The sequence below is a fragment of the Crinia signifera genome, chromosome 2, assembly GCF_055691185.1.
Source record: "Crinia signifera chromosome 2, ASM5569118v1, whole genome shotgun sequence".
Taxonomy (NCBI): Eukaryota; Metazoa; Chordata; class Amphibia; order Anura; family Myobatrachidae; genus Crinia; species Crinia signifera.
Window position 1 is genome coordinate 66,148,736 of NC_139218.1, and position 25,371 is coordinate 66,174,106.

General features: G+C 46.1%; 2 protein-coding genes across 2 annotated transcripts in view; one reads left to right on the plus strand and one right to left on the minus strand.

The window, feature by feature from the left end:
- Positions 1-25,371, plus strand: part of LRRC75A (leucine rich repeat containing 75A) — a 277,225-nt gene that overhangs the window by 101,536 nt on the left and 150,318 nt on the right. The gene's annotated exons all lie outside the window — the stretch shown is intronic.
- Positions 22,950-25,264, minus strand: LOC146059768 (uncharacterized). Its single transcript, XM_083172269.1, has 2 exons — positions 24,791-25,264; positions 22,950-23,868 (listed from the first exon to the last, which is right to left on the minus strand). Exons 1-2 carry the CDS (start codon positions 25,250-25,252, stop codon positions 23,290-23,292), a joined length of 1,041 nt encoding a protein of 346 aa, XP_083028395.1. The 5' UTR covers positions 25,253-25,264; the 3' UTR covers positions 22,950-23,289.

Consider the following 25,371-nt stretch of genomic DNA (forward strand, 5'->3'; position numbering starts at 1 on the left):
GTGCACCCCCTAATAAAATGTGCTGCGCATGCCTATGCTTGGGAGGGCATTCCACAGAGTGGGTGCAGCCCGAAGAAAGTCCTGCAGTCGGGAATGGGAGCGAGTAATGAGTGTGGATGAGAGACACAGATCTTGGGAGGAGCGTAGAGGATCGTGTTGGATGATATTTTGAGATAAGAGAAGATATGTATGTTGGTGTAGTTTGGTTTATGGCTTTGTGTGTAAGTAAAATAATTTTGTATTGAATACGGTAGAATACAGGTAACCAGTGAAGTCACTGACAGAGTAGCTTTGCAGACGATGAACGTCTGGCTAGGAAGATTAGCCTTGCAGCTGCATTCATAATGGACTGTAGTGGTGAGAGTCTGTATTGGGGAAGGCCAATAAGGAGACTATTGCAATAATCAATGCATGAGATGATGAGTGGATTAGAGTTTTTGCAGTGTCTATATGTACGATAATGGTATCCTTTTTTTTTTTTTTTTTTTAATTGAGTCTTTATTTTTCATTTTTCAACAAACATATAAAATAAAAAAAGTAGACATGACAATACAAGGTAGAATACAAAACGATCATTATACGGAGGCAGAAAAAAGAGAAAAAATCTGGGATAATAGTTACAAAGAAAATGAACATTAACAGCAGATACAGGAGGACATATACAGACGCTGGAAGTGACGCCTGGTGTCAAACGACTGTTAAAATTTTTGAATGCGGAACACTAGGAGATATAATGTTGGAGAGTTACTCGACGGCCCATCTATGAGGCTTACTAAGACAGAGGTTAGTAGTTCTGGCTATAGGTAAAGTAGTGAACTGAGAAAAAGACCAAAAAGTTATAGTGATAAAGAATAGCTGGGTGAGAAAAAAGGGGCTTACGACATGTGCACGTGATTTCTAAAGAGTTTTTGTAAACCTCTATTACGGGTATAGTCAGGGAAAGTGCATAAGTGCAGAAAGTGCAATGTGCTGATATGCCTGGAATTCCGACACAACTTTATATATCCCATTGCTCCACCAGGGTGTACACGTAAAGTAAAAAGAAACAACAAAAAAAAAGAGGTTGTGTTATTGTTTAAAGTTTAAAGTGCTACGTGACCAGGGTCTAAGACCCATTTGGAGCCCCATTGAGGCACACTATATGCACATATATTTAATTTACGTGAGTCCATACGAGGTATTCAAAACCTAATATGTTAGCAAGTGCTGCTATATAAGAAAGACCGGTAAACCCTTCATATGTGGGGCCAAAGATAGAAAAATTGAACTATAAGAAACTTGCTAGGATCAATTTGCGTGAGTCTATCCTGTGAATTGGTAAAAAACAGAGCTATACCAGGGTTGCCAGATGGAAAAGAATTTTATACTGCGCCCTGTGGAAGCATAATGGAATTTCTCGTGTTCGAATGTCGCATTCACCAAATTGAGCCATTCATTAAAAGGCGGCCCATTTTTTGCCATCCAATAGCGGGCTATAACTACTTTTGCGATAGCAGTAAGATGCAGAAGGAGAAGGCTCAAGTCGCTAGTCATTACACCCTCCTCCCATAACCCCATTATCAAGTTGATGTCGGTAAAATTGACCTGTGCCACTCCCAGCCCGGAGAGTACCTGGCAGACCCTTTTCCAAAATCGGTCTACTTTGCCACACGTCCTCATTAAATGCCAAAATGTTGCCCCATTTTCGCCACATTTTGGACAAGTGTCGACCCCAGATCCCTTCATCTTTCTTAATCGTACTGGAGTCAAATAAGTTCGATGTATGATATTGAACTGAACTTGTTGTACACGTATGGAATTTGTTGCCTTCTTTTGGACTGCTAGGGCCGCCTGCCAGTTACTCTCTTTAATCTCGGGAATATCTACTGCCCACTTTTGCATGAGCTGAATTAGCCCTTCATCGGGAGCGATAACCGTTAAATATTTGTAAAGTTTTGAGACTCCTTTACGTAAAGTAAGTTTTTTCAAGAAAACCTTGATAGGGGTCTCTGTTAACCATTGTTCCCTGTCCCCTCCATGCTCGGAGATCGCACTCCTCAGCTGTAAAAATCTGAAGAACATTGACCTTGGTAGGGCATACTCTGCCTGGAGCTGGGCGAAGGATTTAAAATTACTACCCTGAAATACTTTATCCAATGAACTAATTCCGTATTGCGACCATAGCCTCCCCCCTTGCTGTCTAGTGATCTCCGAGGCTATGGGAAGGAGAAGGAACGATGATTCTGGATCCTGGCCCACGTAGTTCTCCAATTCGCATACCCTTTTCCAAATTCTTACTGCTTGAGAGACTATGGGGGGATAGGATCTATTTAGTGACCCTGCTAGAAGGATCTGCATCGGGGTAGCATTTGGATCTATACACCTTATAAGCCAGGTCAGTTCGCAAGGCTGTTCGTCTGGTTTCACCCACGTCTTCAGATGGAGTAGCTGGGCGGCGAAATAGTATCTCCTGAAGCTTGGAAGAGCCATACCCCCCTTATCACGATCTCTACATAAGGTGGCAAGTTTAACTCTCGGGCGCCTACCGCCCCAAATAAATGAGGACACCACACTATCCAAGCTTCTAAAGTGTTCGTCCTTAATATATATTGGGGAATGTTGGAGCAAATACAATATTTTGGGCAGGATTACCATTTTAATTAAGTTCACCCTACCCTGCACCGTTAAGGGAAGCTTGGTCCAGCACTTAAACTTAGCCCTTGCCTCCTGTATCGCTGGAGTAATATTATCTTTTAGATAGTCCTGTGTTTCTACCGACACTCTAACCCCCAGATATTTAAAACCTGTGGTTTTCACCAATGGTACGCCGAGCTCACCGCCACCCGAGGTATCCTCTCCCACCACCATCAAGTGTGATTTACTCCAGTTAACGGTGAGCCCCGAGAGTTCACCGAAATGGCCGAGTTGCTCGATCAAAATTGGGAGATCTCTATTTGGGTCAGCCGTGCCAACCAATAGATCGTCAGCATAGAGGGATACTAGATTGTATTTCAGGTCTCTTCCCACATCCTCACAGTGTAACTTGGTTCTTAACAGGCAGGCCAGGGGTTCTATTGCTACGGCGAAAATCAGGGGGGAAAGGGGACAGCCCTGCCGCGTCCCTCTAAACAAGGGGAATGGCTGGGATGTATACCCGTTAATTGAGACTCTGGCCCTAGGATTCTTATACATGAGTCTCAACCATCCGACAAAGCCCGGCCCAAACCCAAAAGCCTTCAGGGCGCCCCATAGGTAGCCCCACTCGACGGAGTCGAACGCCTTGTTCGCGTCGAATGAGGCCACCGCGGCGTTCAACCCCTTAATCTTCATATGTTGGATGTAGGAAAAGACCCTCCTAACATTAATTGTGGTGGATTTTCCTCTCATGAACCCAGATTGATCAGGGTGTATTATACTCTGGATCACGGTACCTAAACGATTAGCCAAAACTTTGGCAATTATCTTCGCGTCAGTGGGCATGAGCGAGATGGGCCTATATGAGTCTACGCTCATGGGGTCTTTACCCTTCTTTAGAATGAAGACTATAGATGACTCCGCCATAGAGGGGGGAAGATCCTCCTCAATCATCACAGCATTACATAGAGCTACCATGCGGGGAATCAAGGCCTTATCAAATTTTTGAAACATCTCCCCTGGCAAGCCATCCAATCCGGGGGCCTTACCCAAGGGGAGGGAGTTAATTACGCTCTCCACTTCTTCACTGGTGATTGGGGCATCTAAAAGGCTCTGGGCGTCCTGAGTCAGTACAGGGAGTTGTAAGTCCATGAAAAATTGACTCAGGTCCTCCTCGCTGGATCTCTGGACTGATTGATAAACTTTTCCAAAGTGACTAACAAATTCTTCTACAATATCTGGGGTTGATGACAAAATTTGACCTTGTTCGGTTCTGATGCTAGCTATAATATTAGAGGGCTTATCCATCCTGAGCAGAAAGGCCATGAATTTGCCCGCTTTATCAGAGCCAGTGTACCATTGGTGAGAGCCCACTTTGAGCCTACGATAATTAACTTCCTGTAGGTATTCTAGCCACTCTCTCTGTATCCCTTGCCATTCCACCCTATCGGATTCCAAGTTACTAGCCTGATAGACACTTTCTAATTCCAGTGTTCTTGCCTCCAGATCGCCTGCCTTTTTACGGTGGAGTCCCTTCAGAAACGAAATTTTTTTGACAAACACCCCCCTCAGGTAAGCCTTAAAGGCATCCCAAATAATAATGCTGGATGATGAACCATCATTAAGCTGAAAAAATGATCGAATTTCCTCCTCGATCTCTGCCTGATCGAACTGACCGAGCCAGTAGGGCTGAAGCTTCCAATACCTGTACCCCACTGGCTCCGCCAGCTCGAGCCGCATGACCAGAGGGGAATGGTCCGAGATCCCGCGGGCCTTGTATTCAATTTGGGTGATCCTGTTTAGCAGGGTATCCGATACGAAAATTAGATCAATCCTAGAGAATACACCATGGGTGGCAGAGTAGCACGAGAATTGACGGGTTGCCGGGTGCCGCAGTCTCCATGGATCCCTCCACCCTATCCCCTCTATAAATTCTGCGAACCTGCTCCCCCCTTTACTAACAACTCTATTGGATTTTCCCCATCTATCCATTTGGGGGGACATTATGTTATTAAAGTCTCCTAGACAGATCAGATGATTGGTGGGAAAAGAAGTGGCAAACTCCACTGCAGCCCTCATTACATCGTACGAAAAGGGGGGGGGGATGTATACCGCCATCAGACTCACGTCCACATGATTGATACTTGCGTCTAAAAAGATGTATCTACCCCCTGAATCAATCTTAGCTGTACGAGTTTCAAAGATCACTGATTTCTTGACTAAAATAGAGACCCCTCTAGACGCTGTTGAACAGGGGGCATGAAAAACTGAACCCACCCACGGGCGTTTTAATGAGAGCAATTTGTCCCCACACAAGTAAGTCTCTTGGAGGCAGATGATATCAGCGTCCAAGGACTTACAATGATTTAAAACCAGTGAGCGTTTCACTTTGTTATTGAGACCTCTGACGTTCCATGTTAGAAATTTAGTCATCCCCGTGGTACCTTATCCATATTTCCCATAAGTTGACCAAATAGACTCTCCTCCCATGCTTCCTCCCGACTCTCCTTCCTCCATTCAAATAGACTACCTTGAGACACAACACATAACACATACAGGGAAACATTACAAAGACCCCAGCCCCCCACCCCCACCCTGTACAACCTAACACCCCTGGCGTACCTGGATCCCTACTCCCCCCCTTCTTCTATAGTCTACCCCAAACTAGTATCTCTGGGGCTAATCAATTAATGGCCACCCACGGCGTGACCGGCTCTCCCCTCTCTCATTGAAACAGGATATTTATCTTTTATTACCTTCCCCGCTGTTCCCCCCCTCCCCCCCCCCCCCCTCACACACACCAGAAAACTCAGCAAAAATATAAAAAATACATCATGTAACCAGCAGGCTGCTGCACAATAGGGCAGCATGAAAAAATGAGGAGAAAAAAAAAAAAAAATAAATAAAAGTACATGAACATATGGCTCTGCTAGTTGGCGAGCGGGCGCACCCCAGGGTAGGAACCGTCAAGCCAGCCCGCGGCATCGGCAGGAGTAAAGAAAAATTTAGTCGTTCCGTTGACTTCAATCCTCAGTTTCGAAGGATAAAGCATGGAATATTTTAAATCGAGCTGTCTGAGTCTTGCTTTAATATCCCTGAATTTTGCACGTTCACGTTGGATATCAATGGGAAAGTCCGGAAAGGCCGAGATTTTCTTGCCCATATAGCCAAAGTCTGCCTTGTTCCTGGCAGATCTCAGGATACAGTCCCGATCTCTAAAGTTGAGAACTTTAGCTATTATTGTGCGCGGTGGTCCCCCTGGAGGGGCAGGGCGGGACGGCACCCGATGGGCTCTTTCGATTGCAAATTGCGCGGAGAATACCTCTCTCCCGAATTCCTGTACTAGCCACGTCTCGAGAAATTTTTCAGGATTGCTTCCTTCGACCCTTTCTTCGAAGCCAATGAATCTTATATTGTTACGTCTGAGTCTCCCCTCAAAGTCCGACATTTTAAGACGCATATCTGAGAGTTGGCCAGACATAGATTTAACTTGATTTTGAAGAGGAGCAATGGCGTCCTCTATTAATGAGACACGGTTCTCCACTTCTGTAACTCTTTCCCTAATTACTTGTGCATCCTGCCGTAGCAGGGAGATATCAGCTTGAACTTTATTGATCTGTATCATCAAGTTAGATTCACAGGAATTGACTGCATCAAGAACTTGCTGTAATGAAACCTCCGTAGGCCGGGACTCGGTCGACCCTTTAGATGGAGTAGTCTGTGGGGTATTGATCTGGGAGCTGTTTGCTGCCTGAGTCTGTGACCGTGCGTACTTTTCCAGACGAGCTGCAGCCGCAGTCTGGCCTGTTTTGCCCATTATTATGAATATTTTAACTCTTCCTCGCCGCTGTTGTTGTCCCCTTTGTATTCGCCTTCCCCTCTCCCCACTTTATGCTGCGACCCCCCAGCTGTAGGTACCTCCTCACAGTATGTTATAGGAAGTTCAAAAGACCAGGTGCCCACACAGCTGCAAGAATAGCTCTTGATGAAGAAGACCACGTCAATCAAGGCCCTTGCATTGGCCTTTAACACAATTTAGGGTATTCGTAACCCTAAGGGCGACAGTATGCCTATATCAACTTGGTACAAATAGGACAGGTCCTAATACTTCGTCCACCGTCCAGCACAGCAGCACAGAAAAAAAGAGAAAAAAAAAAAAAAAAAAAAAAAAAAAAAAAAAGAGGAGTAGTACCTTTGCCCGAGGGGCGATGAGTCTGGGGGGTCAGGTCTGTAGTGGTAATACTGTTACTTGCTGTGGCAGAACGCCAGAGACTTTTCCTCTCTCCTTCCTTTCTTTTCCCTCTCCTTATGAGGTAGGATGTGCAGCGACGATAGGATGTTTGCTGCTGGAGACAGGGGGGAGTCAGGCAATCCTGCACCCTGGGGTGAGCAGGGGCCTGTGCAGGTACTTCCACCTGCGGCGATAGCAGTGCCAGGGGTCAGGGAATTAGCACAGGGTTTCTCTGCACTGAAGACGGCTGATATCTCCGGCAACACTACTGCAGGCAATCGGAAAGGAAGCAGGAGTGACCGCAGAGAACTCCTCTCTGCCTCTGCGCCTGTGTGCCTCGGCGTCTCCCAGCAGCAGCAGTTCTCCCCCGGCAGTGACCCGCACAACGTGAGGTCAACCCGGAAGAAGCAGGAGCCCGCGCGTCCCCTCAGCCACGAGCAGCTCCGACACCACGGCAGCCGGCTAGGTCACGGATGGAAGCGGAAAGGACCCGAGATACAAGATCGCGGAGTTAGCGGCATGAGAAGGTGAGAGGGTCTTTCGCCTGCTTGCTGTCGCCGGTCGTAGGAGCCCTTTAGCCGGATCACCTGTGCATGTGTGAGGCGGGAGAGGGACGGAGGTCTAGGAGAGAGCCGGCATCAACCTCCCTCACACCAACGCCTCCGTAGCCACGCCACTACTTCGATAATGGTATCCTTAATATCGTGCATTTCATCTAGTCTGTAGACACTATGTCATGAACGATTGTACGTCCCCGCAGGTTGTTAACAATGTCCTGCATGTACAGACCAGGGAAAACCTCCTCGCCAGTGGCATCAGCAGGTGGCATTGCTGGGTCCCGTCGCTATAGACATCGCTGGGTACGCGCATTGTGTAGTGTGTACCCAGTTTTACCTTTGTCTCAAATGAGTATCCTTAGCCCACAGGATATTTTGGACAATCTGGAGTCAGTCTACCCTGCAAGAAGAGATAACACGAGTGGCTTAACTATGCTTACAGGCAAGATTTAGGTAAATAATAAAATGAGCTGCAGGGAATACAGCGGTTCGCGTGGGTGGCATTTGATTGTTAAAGGTTTATGAAGTCCTCATTTAGATAAGTAACTGTATTCCAGTGCCCATGAATTAAACATCTGATGCTCCTGGCAGCAAAGAGATTATGTTTAAATGAATTGAAGCTTCCTGCAGGTGTTACAATGAAGTGAGATGAGGGAGTGTTTGATATTAATTACTTTATTTACAGAATAAAAAAGCATAATTGCAATTTCATTTTTCTAACCCATTAGCACTTTCAAAAAAGTAAATAGTAATTGTGCATAAAACCTGGTCTCTGCGTAGTTATTGGCACGTCAGCTGCACAGAACTCTCAGTGTAAATTATGAAAGAGGTCAGAAAGAGGTACAGTATCTACCATATCTTTGGGGGTAACTACATCAGCAATCACAATTCGTTGTGTGATAACCACATATGTATGTTGGTAGTGCTCTCTTACCAGTGTTGCCTCTTGGATGGCGCTGATTGGTTATTATGGGCAACACCCCATCTTCAGAAGATCTCCCATCTTAGTAAATTTACCCCTACATTTCCCTCCAACTCTCCCTACACTTCTCTCTCTTTGTACACTTGTGCCATTTCTCCATTCACCAAGTCCATCAGACAGTCTATTTGAATTGGGAATTCAATTGTTTTTCCTCACGGCCACCACTAGATGGCACCTAATGTAGCAATTCAATTGTTGCTCGGTTTAGGTGCATTGTGCTGTCGGGAGACGTATTTCAGTTTGTATCCTACCGTGTGAGATGCACTGTGTAAAAATTACAAGTTTGGATCACGTTGAGGACTTTAGTGAGGTTTAGCTTTAATAAAAAAAAATTCAAATTGTGGCCCACGATTTCCCATCACTTTTTGGGGCAGATGAACTAAGCTTCAAAAGTGATAAAATGGAAAGTGATAACGCACCAGCCAATCAGCTCCTGTCTGTCATTTTTCAAACACAGCCTGTGTCATGACAGGTATTATTGGCTGGTGGTTTATCACTCTCCATGTTATCTCTTTTCAAGCTGAGTACATCTGGCCCTTCAAGAGAGATCTGGTGTGCAAAACAATTGAATCATCCCTGTGTGTTTTACAGACTGGGAACAGTGTAGTGTGCTGTCCAGACGATTAGCGCACTAGATCGGGTAGGTGACAACCTAGTCGCTTTCTTGGATAGAACATTTGTCAAGAAAATGGCTGGGGCAAGAACATGTGAAGAATTAGAATTTTTGTTCAAAAAAACTAAATTACGATTTCTTCCAGCATGCATTTATTTGTATCACTTCTACAGTATGTTATCTTTGTTTAAAGAAAATGGTGTACAGTAACTTGAAAAGGGAGGAAAAGTCAAAACATAAAAATATAGGGGTATAAAATGTTAGAGTATAGTGTAGCGAAAGTTTTCTCATCTATTTAAATGATAAAATAACAATCTAGCACCATACTAATGCCCAAAACCAATATTGGTTTTCTGAAACATAATAGGGACATTGCCACATGACCAGGGACAGCGGGACAGTCTCCAATTAGCATCTAATAGTGTATTTGGGACAGTTGGGAGGTTTGTTAATTGTGTGAATTAGCTGGAAATTGCCCAGCATGTATAATGTATAGGTGTGAGGATTTACATGAATGGTCTAGTACAGGGGTGGCCAACCGGTCAGAGGTAAAGAGCCGAAAAATATCAGTCGTCAAGCCAAAGAGCCAACATCATGCGCCGAAGGCGCGCGCGCCAAAAAGGGGCGTGGTCAGGGGCGTGGTCATATGACACAAGGAGAGTGGCCACATGACAAAACTTTATGCCCCCAGTGCCAGATATGCCCACCACAGTGCCAAACATCATATGCCCCCCACAGTGCCAAACATCACATGCCCCCCACAGTGCCAAACATCACATGCCCCCCACAGTGCCAAACATCACATGCCCCCCACAGTGCCAAACATCACATGCCCCTCAAAGTGCCAAACATCACATGCCCCTCAAAGTGCCAAACATCATATGCCCCTCAAAGTGCCAAACATCATATGCCCCTCAAAGTGCCAAACATCACATGCCCCTCAAAGTGCCAAACATCATATGCCCCTCAAAGTGCCAAACATCATATGCCCCTCAAAGTGCCAAACATATGCCCCCCACAGTGCCAAACGTCATATGACCCCACAGTTAGGAAGCTGGGCCCTCCAGCACAGGTGTTGCCCACAGTGCAACACCTATGCTGGAGGGCCCAGCTTCCTAACTAAAGGGCCCACCTAGAGGGCCAGGAGGGCCCAACAAACAAATGAGCCACGGGCCAAGAGGGCCCGACTAATGCGCACACAGGCCAGAAGGGCCTGAATTTGCCCACGGGCCTAGTGCCCGACACCCGGTGGTCTAGGGTGGATGGAGGGTAGGAGGCCAAAGGCCCCTACCTGGTGTTGGGAGAGGCCGCTGGGGGGAGCTTCGTCAGCTCTTTTGCTTCCCACCCCCGCTGGCCTCTCCGGGAGCCATCTTCTTTTTTCTTGCAGAAGGCGCCGGAGATCTTCTGTCTTGATCCCGGCGTCTTCTGCGGCGCCGGAACTCTTCTCCCCGCCGCCGTCTTCTGCGCCATCCTCCGGCGGCTTCTCGCGTCTTCAGGAGCGCTCCTGCGCTCCGCCGGCGTGGAGAAGACTTTTCGCCCTCCCGCTGGCGTCTGATGTCAGACGCCGGGGGCAGGGCGGAAACGGTGCGGCGAGCGCTGATTGGCTCGCCGCGGTCGTTTCCTAATGGCCGCCGATGCGGCGTTTTGAATTTGTCAGCCAAATTCAAAACCCCGCTTTGCAGACGGGAGGCTGGAGCCGCAATTTACAGCGCGGCGAGCCGCATGCGGCTCGCGAGCCGCGGGTTGGCCACCGCTGGTCTAGTAGAATAATCATGAACCATGCACCTGCAATGTCCTTGCACTGCAAATATGTGTTACATATTTAAGTCAGATTTTTTTCATGAAATAAAATCAGATTTTGAAGCCTTAAACATTTGGAAGGGATGTACTAAAAAGGTTAATTCGCCCCTCGTGCAGACTCACAAATCATGTAATTTTGTTGAGGGTGGGGCTCAGAGGTCTGGCCCCGCCCTGGACATCCCATGCAGGTCGCCCATCCACAAAGTAGGTAAGTATGACCTAGACACACACACCCCTACTCAGAATGACAGAACTCCTGCTCCCAGCAGCAGAAATTCTAGAAGTTCTTTTTTTTTTTTTTTTTTTAAATGACACTGGACAATCAACATTTTCACTCCATCATTAGTTCCATGTAATTTCTCTATGTGCAGTTCACACTTGAATTGTCTGACAGGAAGTTAATTGGCTCAGGCATTAGTCATCATTGCTAATCATATCTCACCTCTGGACTGTCTAGGAAACAGCACCCACTCATTCTAGCAAATACGGTACAAGGGGTTAAGTTCACTATAGATGTATATTATCCAGCTCTCAGCTTGCATTTACATAATTGCACACGCTTGAACAAGTACCTGCTTTAATTGCATAGTTATTAAATTATGAAATATATATACTTGTAAGCACGCTCGAAGCAAATGCTTCGAAAGCTAGTCTGCTTCCTTGTGATTGCCTCTGTGTTTGTGCATGTGTGAGAGAGAAAGAGATGTAGTTTCACTCGCTGCCAACAGATGACAGTGTTTCGGAGTCACACAATCAGACACAGATGGAGCAGCTCCCATCGGAGCTGCGCCTGGCAATAGAATTGTCAGCCGCCGGAAGGGAGCGTGCAAGATTCCCTCCGCCGCCCCCTCTGCAGCTCCCCCCGATGGCCCCAGCTCCGTCCTGATCCCTGCTAGTCTACCTGAAGCAGAGGCAGACAGGGAAAATGCTCCCCGCCGCTGTATGTACGACGCTCACGCGTCCCCGAACATCATTGCGAAATGATAGACAGAGACACCCAGATCATGTCTTATTTGTTTCTGATAAAGAGTATGGGTTATAGGGTCGAGAAGACGAAGGTCAACAATCTTGTCGGTCGACCACTGATGTTCAACATGCATCAAGGTCAACATGGGGTTAGGTCAACAGCAGTGGCGTAACTAAGTTTTGGGCTCCCCCCGTCGTTAGGATGGGGCGCCCCCCCCCCCCCGCACCCCCAATCCCCCGCCGGCCCGCCGCCCACGCAAACCCCCCCCCCCCCAATCCCCTGCAGCCTTACCTATCACGCTGGTCCCGGCGGCTCCGTTCTTCTTCTGCAGAGGACCACCACATAATGGCCACCCCCATACAGCAGACAGTTTCAGAGAACTGTGTGCTATATGGGGGCGGCCATTTTGTGGTGGTCCTCAGCAGAAGAACGGAGCCGCCGGGACCAGCGAGATAGGTAAGTCTGCGGGGGATTGGGGGGGGGGGGTGTAACTATAGCACCGCAGCCCCCGACGCCCCCACATGCACAGCGCCCCCCCGCGGTGGCGGGGGCTGCGGTGCTATAGTTACGCCGCTGGTCGACAGGGTCATTAGGTCGACATGGGTTTTTCCGCTTTTTTTATCTGAAAGGTCGACACAGTGGACATGGACACTAAAAATTGTACCGCGTCCCCTCGTATGGCTCGCTATGTTCGGCACACTGTTTTATTCTACCACCACACCCTAGTGGATGGCAGGGCATGAAATACAGTCTGTCTGCACAAAGAAAAAGTGAAAAACACCGAATCAATCTTTTGACTATCAACCTAATGCGCTGTTGACCTTCAGAAATGTCGACCTTCATGCATGTTGACCTTCAGTAGCCGACCCAATGCATGTCGACCTTCCTCTTGTCGATCTAGTGACCGTATACCATAACAACTATAAAAGTGCAAACTGCTGTTAGGAATGCATGTGCACAGTCAGACATGCAGGTGTACTTTTTGATTATTTCAATACATCTCATTGAAATCTCACTGGTTGCTTTACATAGCTAAAGCCAGAAGTTGTTAATCTAATGAGTGAGAGATCGGGGGTATATTTATAATGCTGCTGGTTTTTTTTACAAGTCGCTGCTTGTAGGTTGGTTTGACCTCCAAACAGAAAGCAGCACTAAAATGAATTGTGCTTTTTATATGGCCATCCCTCAGTGTAAGGCCTTAAAGGCATGCTAATTAAATAACACAGCTTTTGTAATATTGTATTATATAGATTTTCCAGCATGTGTGACTGACAGGTAGGACTATCAGAAAGTGGTACGTAACAAATTGCTCTGCTCAATGCATGTTTACTCAAAGCTGTCATTTCATTTCAAGTGGCAATTACACCGGAGCATTTATAAGATCAATCGGTTTTCTGAATAAAATATTTAAAATTGCAAAGAGAACAGAAAAATAATAACTTTGCTAAGGTGAGCTTAGTTCTGAATATAAATGTCAATTGACAAGATCAGAAATCAAATTAAATAAAAAGTAAAGCCTGTGGTTACAATTGTTGGATTGAATTTATAAAGGTTTATGGGGCAAATCTTCATGTTCCAAGATTATGTTGGAATGGGACAGTGTTAACTATCATCTGAGAGAAAGCGAAGAGGTTGTTAACCATTGGAACACAGCTGCTACTGTATTAAGGGACTCTGCAGCACACACAGGGGGTCATTCTGGATTACTTGGTAAGCTGCAATTCTTGCAGTTTACAAAGCACCAGAGACGCCGCCCCTTGCGCAGGTCTCCACTGCAGGAGGAATCATTCCATGGCTGCCGACCATTGAATGATTTATCCTAGCTTCACAAATAAAAGTCAGTGGGAACTGACTTTTATTTGTGAGTGCTGGGACAAAGATGGGGGAAAGGGGGCAGCCGCGCACCCTCGGCAGACATCGTCCAGTCCGCATAACCATGGGAACACCCATAAAACGTTGGGCATGCCCATAGGCGATCCACGCCACCATCCGCCCCAGCCCGAACCAATGTTTTTGAAGGGCTCCGCGACTATGTAAGTCGCCAAAGCCATTCGCAAAAGGGAACTGCAAATGTGAATAATAGACCATGAGTATGGGCACTCCCACAAACATTGGGACGTGGCCGAACTCGCAGGAATGCTAGTGAATCACAATGATCCCTATAATGTACTTGATCAATGGGTAACTCATATCCATGGGTCCTCATTGGTTACAATACGGTATGAATACATTGGGAGGGAGCAGAGAGTTATCAGTCCTGGCAGTCCCAATCTGCCATAGTGTGGGTGATAAGCTCATCATTTGATTGACTGCTGCTACTGTGTAGTCATAGTCACTGTCATAGTCACTGTGTTAATACTGAGCCCTGGTAGGAATCTCCTCTCCTGACCAAACTATCAAATAGGTGTAATTCTCAATGTGTAGAACGAACAAATAGATTGTGCACCTGTTTGATATAGAAGAACCATTTTAAGTTTATTTTCAATTGGGATCCCTACATAGCATAAGAACGGCCCCTTCACTAGCCTGAACTTCTAACTTTATTGATACAGGCAGTAAGAACTTAACAATAGCAGCACCACCATTCTATAATTACATTTTGTAAATATATTGAACTTTATATCATCAGTTCTTCCTTAGTGAATTTATAAATTACAAATGTGTCAAGGGAAACAATATGGACAGAAAGGTCGCTACTGAGCGTCTTGTCTTATTACCAGCATACCAATTAAAAACGGGTGATCTATTTTGGTCTTGTACAGAGTTACAACATCTGGCGTATCAGCTCATTTCTGTGCTTACAGCTCCACAGCTATAAAACAATTGCAAGAACAATTATAGATCTCAATTCTGCAACAGAAACATAGGACAAAAACCTGAGCGATGAACAATCTGTTGCTGGTTTCGTTTTCTCATTTGCCTGAGTAATTAGCCAACTGGGGAAATGCCATACAGAAGCTTTATCGGTGAATGGAAATATTTACAGGCAGTTGGGCCATGCAATTGCTACTATAAATCTGGTACACAGAGATATTGCGGATATTTTAATGTGAAATCCCATGAAGATCCATAAAGGAACACTTATGAGTGTTTACTGACATTTGCTTCTGTTTCAGACCTTTGCCAGGTGATAGTTACCTACCTCCATGTCTCGCTGTTATTATTACCCAGTTTTATTCTATTACTAATGTTCCAAATTGTAAAGAGCAACGGAATATACTGTGGAATACTGTATATAAGAAACGATTAATTAAATAAATAAGTACAGGTTGAGTATCCCGTATCCGAATATCCATTATCCAAATTATTCCGAAAACCATACATTCCAGAAAGTGAAGAATTTTTTTTTTTTTTTATAAAAACTCACTGGGGACATATGTAACACCACTACTGAGGACATGACATGTAACTGGCACTATATATGTACAAGAAAATGATTGCTTGCCATTCAAATTCAGTATCTGAGATAGTACACAAATTTTGTTTCATGTTTTGAAACCTTGTTTTTTGAACAAATAAAATATATTTGTGTGTATTTTATGTGGTAATAAAATATATATGTGTGTATTTTATGTGTTTATACAGCATAAATGCAAGATACTTCAAAAAACATCTTTGAAATATTAAAATATTCCAAAATACGGAATAATCCGTTATCCAAAATTCTCCTGGTCCCGAGCATTTTGGATACGGGATACTCAACCTGTAATAGCCACTGTTTAACGGGAGAAACAATGGTGATGATTTCTTAAGGAGCGTAACTTTAGGAACTGCAGAATAAAATTAAATGATGAAATTTTAAGTAGTGATGCATGCTGACACCTGTAGTTCCACAAGCATAGGTATGCTAGCTGGTTCTCCGACCCCTTGCCTGTTTACATCCTGCTATCTAGCCACCACCCACTTGTTTGCTCCTCTTGTAATCTGTCTGTCTCCCCTTCCTACTAGATTGTAAGCTCCTCTGAGCAGGGCCCTCTTCCCTTCTGTTGTCAAAGCCCTCTTCTCTTCACATGTCACTCACAGCTCTCCCATACTCAAACACTCAGTGACCATCTTCATCTGCATACTCATCTCCATCATTGGCCACAAGCCTCTTATAGAATGTTGATTGAGTCCTCACTACTTATATTTAAGCTGTAATGTGTATTGAATTGTGGCGCTCTTTATTTGTACTCTATTTTTGTTATTTATTCAATGTTATGCCAAGTTTTGTCTCCCTGTACTGTTCCTTTGTACGGCGCTGTATTATAATAATAATATGCACACATAGGGCCAAACGTAATAGCCTCAGAGTTCGGGATTCCGTGTGAACTTAAGAGCAATCCAAGGGGTGTCCACGTACACCCTAATATCTGAAAAACTAAATGCAGTGAGTAGTATTTGCATTACATAAAATACTCAAGATCCACTTCTTCATTATCAGCCATCTCTCATCCTGACCTTCTGTTTCTGCTCACTTCTACCCCTTCTGTGTCAGTCCTGTCTGTCTGCCCCTCCCCTTTAGAATGTAAGCTCTCTCAAGCAGGGCCCTCTCTCCTCATATGCTATTCTTGGAATATATAAGGTGTGCCCTAATGAAGTAGACTATGGTTGTATGTAAAGAATATTTTAATGAAAGAACTCCTGGGCTGCTGATGGATCTAGTTTTCCACTGTGTCCTGCACTTCCTTGTCACAGGGGAACCGTTGACCTCCATAGGCAAACGCAGTGGGGGGTTTCCGGTTGCACAGAAACCTCCCTCCTTTTGGCAAGTGGTTCAAATTATGACAATAGCAATGGAATATAATAGGATTACTAGAGCTGCCGCAACATCATGCAGTGTAAGGGACAGAGCAGAGCTGATGTACATGCCCAGTGGTAGCAGCTTCTTCTACTAAAATTTGCTGTGTGTGTGGATCTGAGTCCTCAGTCAGTGCACTTTACCAGAGAGCAGCTACCAGGAAGAAGAGACAAGAGCCTTACCATGAGGTGGGGGAATTTGTGCTTTGAAAGTGCAGTACTGGTTGTATTATGTTTGTGTATTAATTAATTTTGGAATGTTTAAACTTTTTCCTGACAACTTATTTATATTATTTACACATTTATTAAGCCTGTAATATAGTATGTAGTTAGACATATATAGTGATAAATATTATTACTGTATTCCGTACAGTATCCATTGTATAAAAAAAAACAGTGTGTACATTAATGTCCAGGGTCGATATTAGAATCTTCTAGCGCTCCCCCAGACTCCCGCTCTTCTTACAATGTTCCACAAAGTGATAATTTGTGTACTGCATTTGGAAACCCCCCTCTATAAATCCTGCGTTTGCCACTGACCTCTCAGTGATTTTTAAGGGGCTCAACTTCTGATTCTCTCTGACAGATGCTTGGGCACTCACTGTGCACAAACTTTGCCATAACCAAGCTTGTTGTGGATTATGTGATGCACAGTTCCCTTGCTTATATACAGTACAGCAGCAATTTCACATGGTTCAAATTGGATCCATGACCCAGGCACTGGCAATGCTCACTCTGCACCTTTCAGACTGCACAAATTACCGTTTTAAAACTGTAAAAAAACAGCAAAATAAGGGGTAAAAAGTGCGGTCTGAAAGGGGCATAAGCACATTTGCCTACTTTCCTGGGATATATAGGATTTTGGTTAGTGCTGCGCTCTGTCCTTATGTGTCCCAGTTTATCTGTGTACACTCTGTACCCTTGTGTGCGCAATGATATAAATACCACAGTGTAAATTGCAACAAATTTACTGATTTATTATTATTATGATTTATTTACTGATATAAGGTGAGTGATACAATCAAATCAAATATCACAGTCTGCAGTTTTCTGCAGTGTCTTAATGTCTTATTGGTACTATCAGATATGGACTTTGTACCCCAATCTTTGTGCATCGGACTCACAGTCCGTCCTGCCAAATGGGTGGGTCGGTTGTCTCTATATCCGTCTGCAATAAGTAATTGTATGCCCCGAATTTTCCTCTTAGAGAGAGGAATCTACAGTTCTAATTATAGTCTCTCAGTTAACCCCTTCAGTGGTAGGTTTTGCTGGGGCAGGACAAACCTACCAGGGCAGGTTTGTCCTGCCCCAGCAAAACCAACCACAGTGGGAAGCCCCCCGCCCTCACCTCTGCTCCGGCGTTAGTACGCCGGAGCTTCCCTGCCGCCGCTAGTGTCCCCGCTGCCTTAGCCAGCCGCAGGCCTGTCACATTCAGTAGTGATGTCGGCGGCAGGCTGGGGGATGTTCGCGGTGGCTCGGGAGGAATCGGGTGCCTGAGTGCTCCCGAGTCCCCCCGAGCCGCCCCGAACATCCCCGAGCCTGCCGCCGACATCACTGCTACTAAAAGTATGATGACAGGCGAGGGGGAGCGGCGTTAGAAGAGCTCCGGCGGAGCACAGGTGATGGAGGGTTGGGGAGGTGATTGGGGAGGGGGGGCTCTAGAGGTGCTGCGCCAGTGGTGCACACCTGGACACCACTGGTGTGCACCTATTTCATATTTGTGGTATGCCCGGAAATTTTCCGGGACAGCGCAGCTGAGCCCGGAAAATTTCCAGGCATACCGCTCAAGGGGTTAAAAGTGCCTCTGATAGCGGCGTCCCACTGATCAGATTTAAATGGATTAGTCTTCAGGTACCCCCTTAGTTTAATTGTTGTCTGTATATTGATTTTCGGAAGGGGGGAGGACGGTGCAGCTTAGGGATGCCAGTACTTGCAGCGCTCCTTCTACCGTTGGAACGCTGCACGTGTGTATTAACACAGCATGCTGCGGTCCCGGCTTGCCTGCGTGCTGCGGTCCCACCTGCGGTGCACATGGTTTTGCCCATTTTGAGAACAAATTTGTACTGCGATCAGATCTAAATAAGGGCCATTCTCAGAAAGGGTTCATATGTTGTAGATTTGTACAAAAAAAATAGCATGATCCTGTGCAATGCATGTTATATATAATATAGATTAATGAAGCCATTTTCAGAGAAAAACAAAAATGAACCACCACCACCACATGAGATATTTGTACTCATCACACCTACATGCTGTACATTCTGTACACAGAGATATCTCCAAAGAGCAGAGAGCAGGTGTGCTCCTTATTATGTTCTGGGTTACCATTCATCCAACAAGTGTAGTGGTTTCACTGTACATCTAGTGCACCAAAATGTGGTTCAGCCATTAATTAAAAGCAATATTTATAAATAGTTTATCAATTCACTCGTAATTAACACTATCACTGAGGTATGAAGCAGTGAGGTCATTGTTACTAGTGAATTGATAGGCTGCATTGTCATGAATGTTGAATCAGCGTACACAGGGCCTGATTCAGCTTGAGGGTGGGATGCACTATACCTGAAATGCAGTAAAACCCTGTTATCTGGGTTTTTACCGCACTTCTGTATTCTCTAAACCTCCCCCCCCCCCCCACACACACACAGTGTCAGTGCTGCGGAGGGAATTCCCTGCAGAAGCCTATGGGCTTCTTACCGCAACACTGTGAGAGATCCATTGCGGATCCCTTCCAGTCGCCCCCCATCGCTCTGCGCATGGGCAGACGGTCTACCGGGTCTCAGACCAAGAAGTCCAGTGCCGGAGCCGCTTCACGAGGGACAGCTCTTATCGCAAGAGCTGTCCCTTGTGCTAATAATCGCATATGTTAGAGCATTTGCGATTATTAAGAATGCAGTTCCCAGCAGAGGGGGGGGAGGCGAAAAACGTTAGAGCATCCCGCCCTGAATGAGTCCCCGATGTATTCGTGCCGGGGTCCGATGGTGCAGCTCTGCACATGTGCAGGGCCGCTGTACGCATGGGCATCCCCATGAAAATGCTAGGCATTCCCCTAGCAACCGGAGAGGGTCAATGCCTGCTGGGGGTGGGCGGCTGACATCACATGACCTCAGTGCCCGCCCCCTCTTCGTCGGACACCGACGGAAAGTAAAGTAAATTTAGACTGACCTTTATTTCAGAAGGGGAGAGAAATCATTTGATGGTCGCCGAACCGTCGGCAATAGCCAGCTTTAGACCCCACTCACTTCCTCTCCGCGTTATGCCAGAGTAAGTGGGGATCTATTATCGGATGAATCGTAACTGCACCCCCTGCACTTACCACGGGCCTCCACTAGGAGATCCCTTGTAAGGGAGATCTCACAGGCTGGCAACTTGCCAGTGGCAAGGCAAGCCTGATTTAATGTTCAGGCAGCTATACTTGAAGAAGAATGCAGAGATTACTGTTAAAAAGTATCTGATTGCACAATTATTACACATTTGCATATGGCAGACATGGTGTTTGTGCTGTTGTATGATTTGCTAAATTTGCATTGACAATTGAAACGTGTACTTGTACTGGTTATGGTAATGGCTCAGTGATGAAGGTCTGTGATGCATCCTAATCTTCCGGGACCAGAACTAAAATTATTATTTTCCAATTCAAATGTGACAGAGCCACCCGAGAGCTACAGAAGCAGTTGTTAACCTGTGATACACTTAATTACTGATAATAGAGGTTAGACCAGCTAAACTTCGCGTGGTCAGTCTCAGGCTGATGTATAGAAATTATGACCCACGGTTATATATTGTAACATGCAGTGTCCTCTCCAGCATTTACATTTACCATTATTTTTGTGTCATTGCTGTATAGTATTAATTCCAAATTTTGCAAAGCAGTGAAAAATATTAGTTTGCAATAACTTTAAAGCACAATTTTTTAACTTTTATATAGTGGAATATTAGGTTAAAAGCAATCCATGGAGATTTAACAAATGTGGTACAGTTTCTTGCTACTCAAATCGAATGAGGCGCAGAATCTGATGTGTTTCCCCCACTAGCAGTTGTAACGACCACCATGGCTGCTACCCGGTCCCCCCATGCTGTGCTCAGCCCTAAGACCTATATCAGCGTGTCTCCTGCCCTGGCGCTCACTTCCGCTGCTGTGCCCCATGCTGGTAGTGTGCATGCTCTCGCACTGTCACCATCAGGTGACAGTGGTGGTGTGTATTCCGGTGCCATGCGGGGTGGCGTGAGACATGAGCCGCCATGATGGGTCTGTGTCTGGTCAGGCTTCTGGCTGGAAACGCCGGCAGCAGCACATCCGCGCACAATCACCGCCGGCTGGTTTCTGTCGCCTCCTCTGGCGGCGGCCACCTTTTGGGATCCAACTACCTATGCTGCGCGGCTCCACTCAGTGCTGTCAAATAGCAACCAATCAGCACGCAGTTCACCCTTGAAATACTGACTTGCCGAGCAAGACCGGCAGTCAGTACAATGATGTCGATCCACACACATCATTGAGCTCTCCTGGCTGTCTGTAGCATTCACTACAGTTCCTGCCCCGGTGAAGTCATTCCTTTTCCTGCTGATCGTCTCACTGCATACCTCACCATCACGGAACCTGCTGCCGCCTATACGGACTGGACAAGGTTAGCCCCCCAAAGGGGTATTATCTTTATCCTTAGGCCCCATACACACCAGAAAGATCAGGATCGTCTAACGATCGGCTAACGATTTAACGTGCACTTCCCTGGAGCGCTCTCCCGCGGCCTACTCACGATGTGCTAACGATCGTGTTTCTTTTGCAAACGATGTAATTACGATGTAGATACGATACGACGTCGCTCCCGGCGGTCGTACGACCATCGGATGTGCGGATCGTTTGTACATCGTGTGTGCACTGGCCATGGTCGTTTATGACATGTAATTAAAGGGGCTGGGCTAGCAGAGGGGGGACAAAGACCAGTAGCCATTTTAAAGGACCTCATTTCTGCTTTGTGACTAGTGAGGCTTGGTGTATACCTGCTGAACGCTGCACATTGTTATTTTGGTCTGCTTTGTTTTTGCCTGGCATTACAAAGTGTGCTTTTATTTTTCCCATTCTGATTTTTGCATTATGGATTCTTTCCAGCAAGAATTCCTGCTTTCCTACGCTGTCCTCAGGGTGAGGAGGATGAGGGCCCAGCGTAGGAAGGCTCGGTCCTGCTGGACCAAGCAGTGGCTCCTAGGCCGACAGGCGCGGTCTCATATGCCCCTGTTGATGGAGATTCGCGAGAATAATCCCCAGGATTATAGGAATTTTCTTCGCATGGACGATGAGACCTTCCAGGAGCTGCTGCGTCTTGTCACACCCCTCATCCAGAAGCAGGATACCAAGTACCGCATGGCTATCCCTGCTGAGGACCGGCTGGTGGTGACCCTCAGGTTTCTGGCAACAGGACGATCGCTGGCGGACCTCAAGTTTGGAGCCATCATCTCCCCGCAAGCTTTGGGCCTGATTATACCAGCATCAGTATTGCAAGGTAAGGAAAAATGCAGCACACAATTGTAGTGAAAACATTATTTTTTTTATTTAAATAATTTAACCGTCAGATTCACAAATACTTATAAATGTATTTTTTCAAGTATAAATATAAAAAGTGCAAAAACAGTAATGCAAATACCCCCCCAAAAAAAAAACAATTGTAATGGCTTTGGTCTGCCATGAGGTAGAGATCAGTATGCCACATGGTGCTTGTAGCGCAGATAATGCATGTCCCCTCCACCTCACGTGGCGCATAGTGCAGATGCAATAGTCCCGGCCCCATTGATATGCACTATGCGCCACGTGGCCCTGTCCTTTGTCTGCACCACATGTACCATGTGCCATACTGCACATTGAGTACACATAATTTAAAAAAGTGCTTTGTGTTTTTTTAAAATATTGCTATAAAATGTTAATGAAGTTTGCAATGCGGTAAGGGGCGGTATGGCAGACGGCACATGTAGCGCAGACAATGAAAGCACCCTCATGCATGCATGGCACATAGTACAGAAGCATTGGTCCCGGCCCCATTGCTTTGCACTGTGCGCCACAGTATCATGAAGGTCCTTTCTTTGTCTGCGCAACATGCACCATGTGCCATACTGCCCCATGCATGGACCTATAGCAAAAACACACATAATATATAAAACCTAGGCAAAGTGCCCTAACAAGTAAAAGAATTAACATAAAACCACAGAAATGCCTAATTGCCGTGCGTTAAGGGGCAGTATGGCAGACGGCACATGAAATGCCTAATTGCCATGCGTTAAGGGGCAGTATGGCAGACTGCACATGTAGCGCAGACAATGAAAGCACCCTCATGCATGCATGGCACCTAGTACAGAAGCATTGGTCCCGGCCCCATTGCTCTGCACTGTGCGCCACAGTAGCATGAAGGTCCTTTCTTTGTCTGCGCAACATGCACCATGTGCCATACTGCTCCATGCATGGACCTATAGCAAAAACACACATAATATATAAAACCTAGGCAAAGTGCCCTAACAAGTATTAACATAAAACCAAACCAATGCCTCATTGCCTTGTGGTATGGAGCAGTATGACAGACGGTGCTTGTAGCGCAGATAATGAAAGGGCCATCAGGATTACCTGTTGCATACCGCAGATGCAATGGTCCCGGCCCCATTGTTCTGCGGTATGCAACAGGTCACCATAGCCATTATCTCCACGACAAGCACCGTGTGCCATACTACTCCATGCCAACTTTGAAATAATTGTATGGAATGTGCTTATAAATCTTGTAAAACCGGTGTTTCGTCTTGGTCCGTGCTGTCACTCAACAATGATGTATACAGGTGACTGTAGCGAGGAGGTGTAGCCGGTTGGGTACAGGATTGCGCACTCGGTGGGGTGGTTTCAGGCAATGAGGCAAGTGCTGGTGAGGGTACGGCACTACTAGTAGATGGCGTCTCCTGCCATGGGAGAAGTCCAACTAATTTGGTTTGAATTGTCAGAAGGCCAAGACGGCCCCTAAACAGGAGTTCGCTAGTGAGACGTTCGAACGCCATCTGTTGTTCCGGATTCAACTTCCGCAAGCCCTCAGCCACGTATTTGCCGAAGGTGTCATACTGGTCAGGGGGCCTACGCAGCACCTGCTCTGCTCGTATAAGTATATCATCATCCGGGTCTGGGTCAGGGACTGTCTTGGTCCTGCGTTTTTTCTTTTTTGAGAATAGTTGTGGCGGGGTGGGGGTTTCTGGCACTCCACAGATTGTTCCAGATGAGTCAATTGCAGGTGGCTCAGGGGTTGGCGATGGGGTTGGGGTAGGGGTTGAGGTGTGGCCAACCTCTTTCTCTGTGCTTGTTGTCTGTTGAAAAGAAAATAACAACAATTAGTTAACATCTCCTTTTCTTTTTTGTTCCAGTTCCCCAACACCGTGCAGGAGTGGCAAAACATTGCTGCTGAATTCGACGAGGCGTGGAACTTCCCTAATTGTGGAGGAGCCATTGATGGGAAACACGTCCGCATCAATCAGCCACCCCACAGTGGTTCCTACTACTTCAACTACAAGGGGTACTTCAGTATTGTGCTGATGGCTGTGGTAAATGCGAACTATGAATTCATCTTTGTGGATGTCGGCAGGAATGGGCGGGCTTCAGATGGTGGAACTTTGAAGGACACAAAGTTCTACCAGAGGCTCGCCTCCAACACCCTGCACTTGCCCACAGTCAAAGAAACGAAGCATGGGCTGAACTTTGTTTTCGTGGCGGACGAGGCATTTGGGCTTCATGAACACATCATGAAGCCCTATGCCAAACGTGGTCTTGACCACGACAAACGGGTCTTCAATTACAGGCTCTCCAGGGCACGGCGGCTTGTGGAAAGTGCATTTGGAATTATGGCTAGTAGATTCCGCATTTTCCACACAGCCATCAACCTGCGGCTGGATAAAATCGACTGGGCCGTCATGGCGTGCTGTGTCCTGCACAATCTACTTCGGCGCAAAGAAAGGGCCCATCGGCCGGCAGGACCAGCACCACAGGAGGACCCAGACGAGCCTAGGGAGGTTGCACCAATCGTGTCCCTGGAGACGCCGGCCCAGCAGTACCGGGGGACAGCAAGAGCCAAACAGGTCAGGGACCAATATAAGGAGTACTTTAATGGCGTTGGTGCTGTCCCCTGGCAGGAAGACCACATTTAAAAAATGATGGGACCGCAAAGGAATGCTCTATAGGAGCCTAAAACAAACAAAGAAGGAAGGGGTGTATACACATTGGACCAGTACTTACCGACAACGGCTGGGAACTTTCATCCAGGCCCACAAACACATCGTCTGCCTCACTCTCCACCATTAGGTAGAGTCCCGACCTTGGCACCTCATGGCTCAACGTGAAGGTCAGCAGGTTGTAGTACCATAAAGACGTCTCGTATACATCTGCAGTTCCTGCACCAGACCTTTTGGACGATTGAATTTTCTTGTGTTCTTTAAGGAACACGGTCCTCAAGTTCTGTATTTTTTTTCGGACCCAGTCCGCATCAGCCTCGGGATTGTAGCTCTTGCTGAATTGGGCCAGCTCCTGAAGCGCTTGAGCTCTTTTAATTTTATTGCTGTACTCCTTCGATTTAGTTTTCCAAAGGCAGTCCAGCTCCCTATATTTCTCAAGGAACGCCTCTATAAATTCGTGTTCCTTGGCAATCGCCTGGGCCATTTCTGTAAAAAATGAATAGATTTTGAAAAAACCTATGTACATACTTTTTGACAAAACAAGTTGTCTTCATTTAAACAGTACAGTATATGTAAATATGTTTCAATACACTGTATATTATTATTAAGAATACATGTTTGGTTTCAAAATTATTAAACAAATTT

Excerpts from the sequence above, each read along its gene's own strand:
- LOC146059768 (XM_083172269.1), bottom strand. The coding sequence starts at position 25,252 with ATGTACATAGGTTTTTTCAAAATCTATTCATTTTTTACAGAAATGGCC. Across the intron at positions 23,869-24,790 it reads AAAGTTCCCAGCCGTTGTCG|ACAACAAGCACAGAGAAAGA; the intron begins GTAAGTACTGGT and ends TCTTTTCAACAG.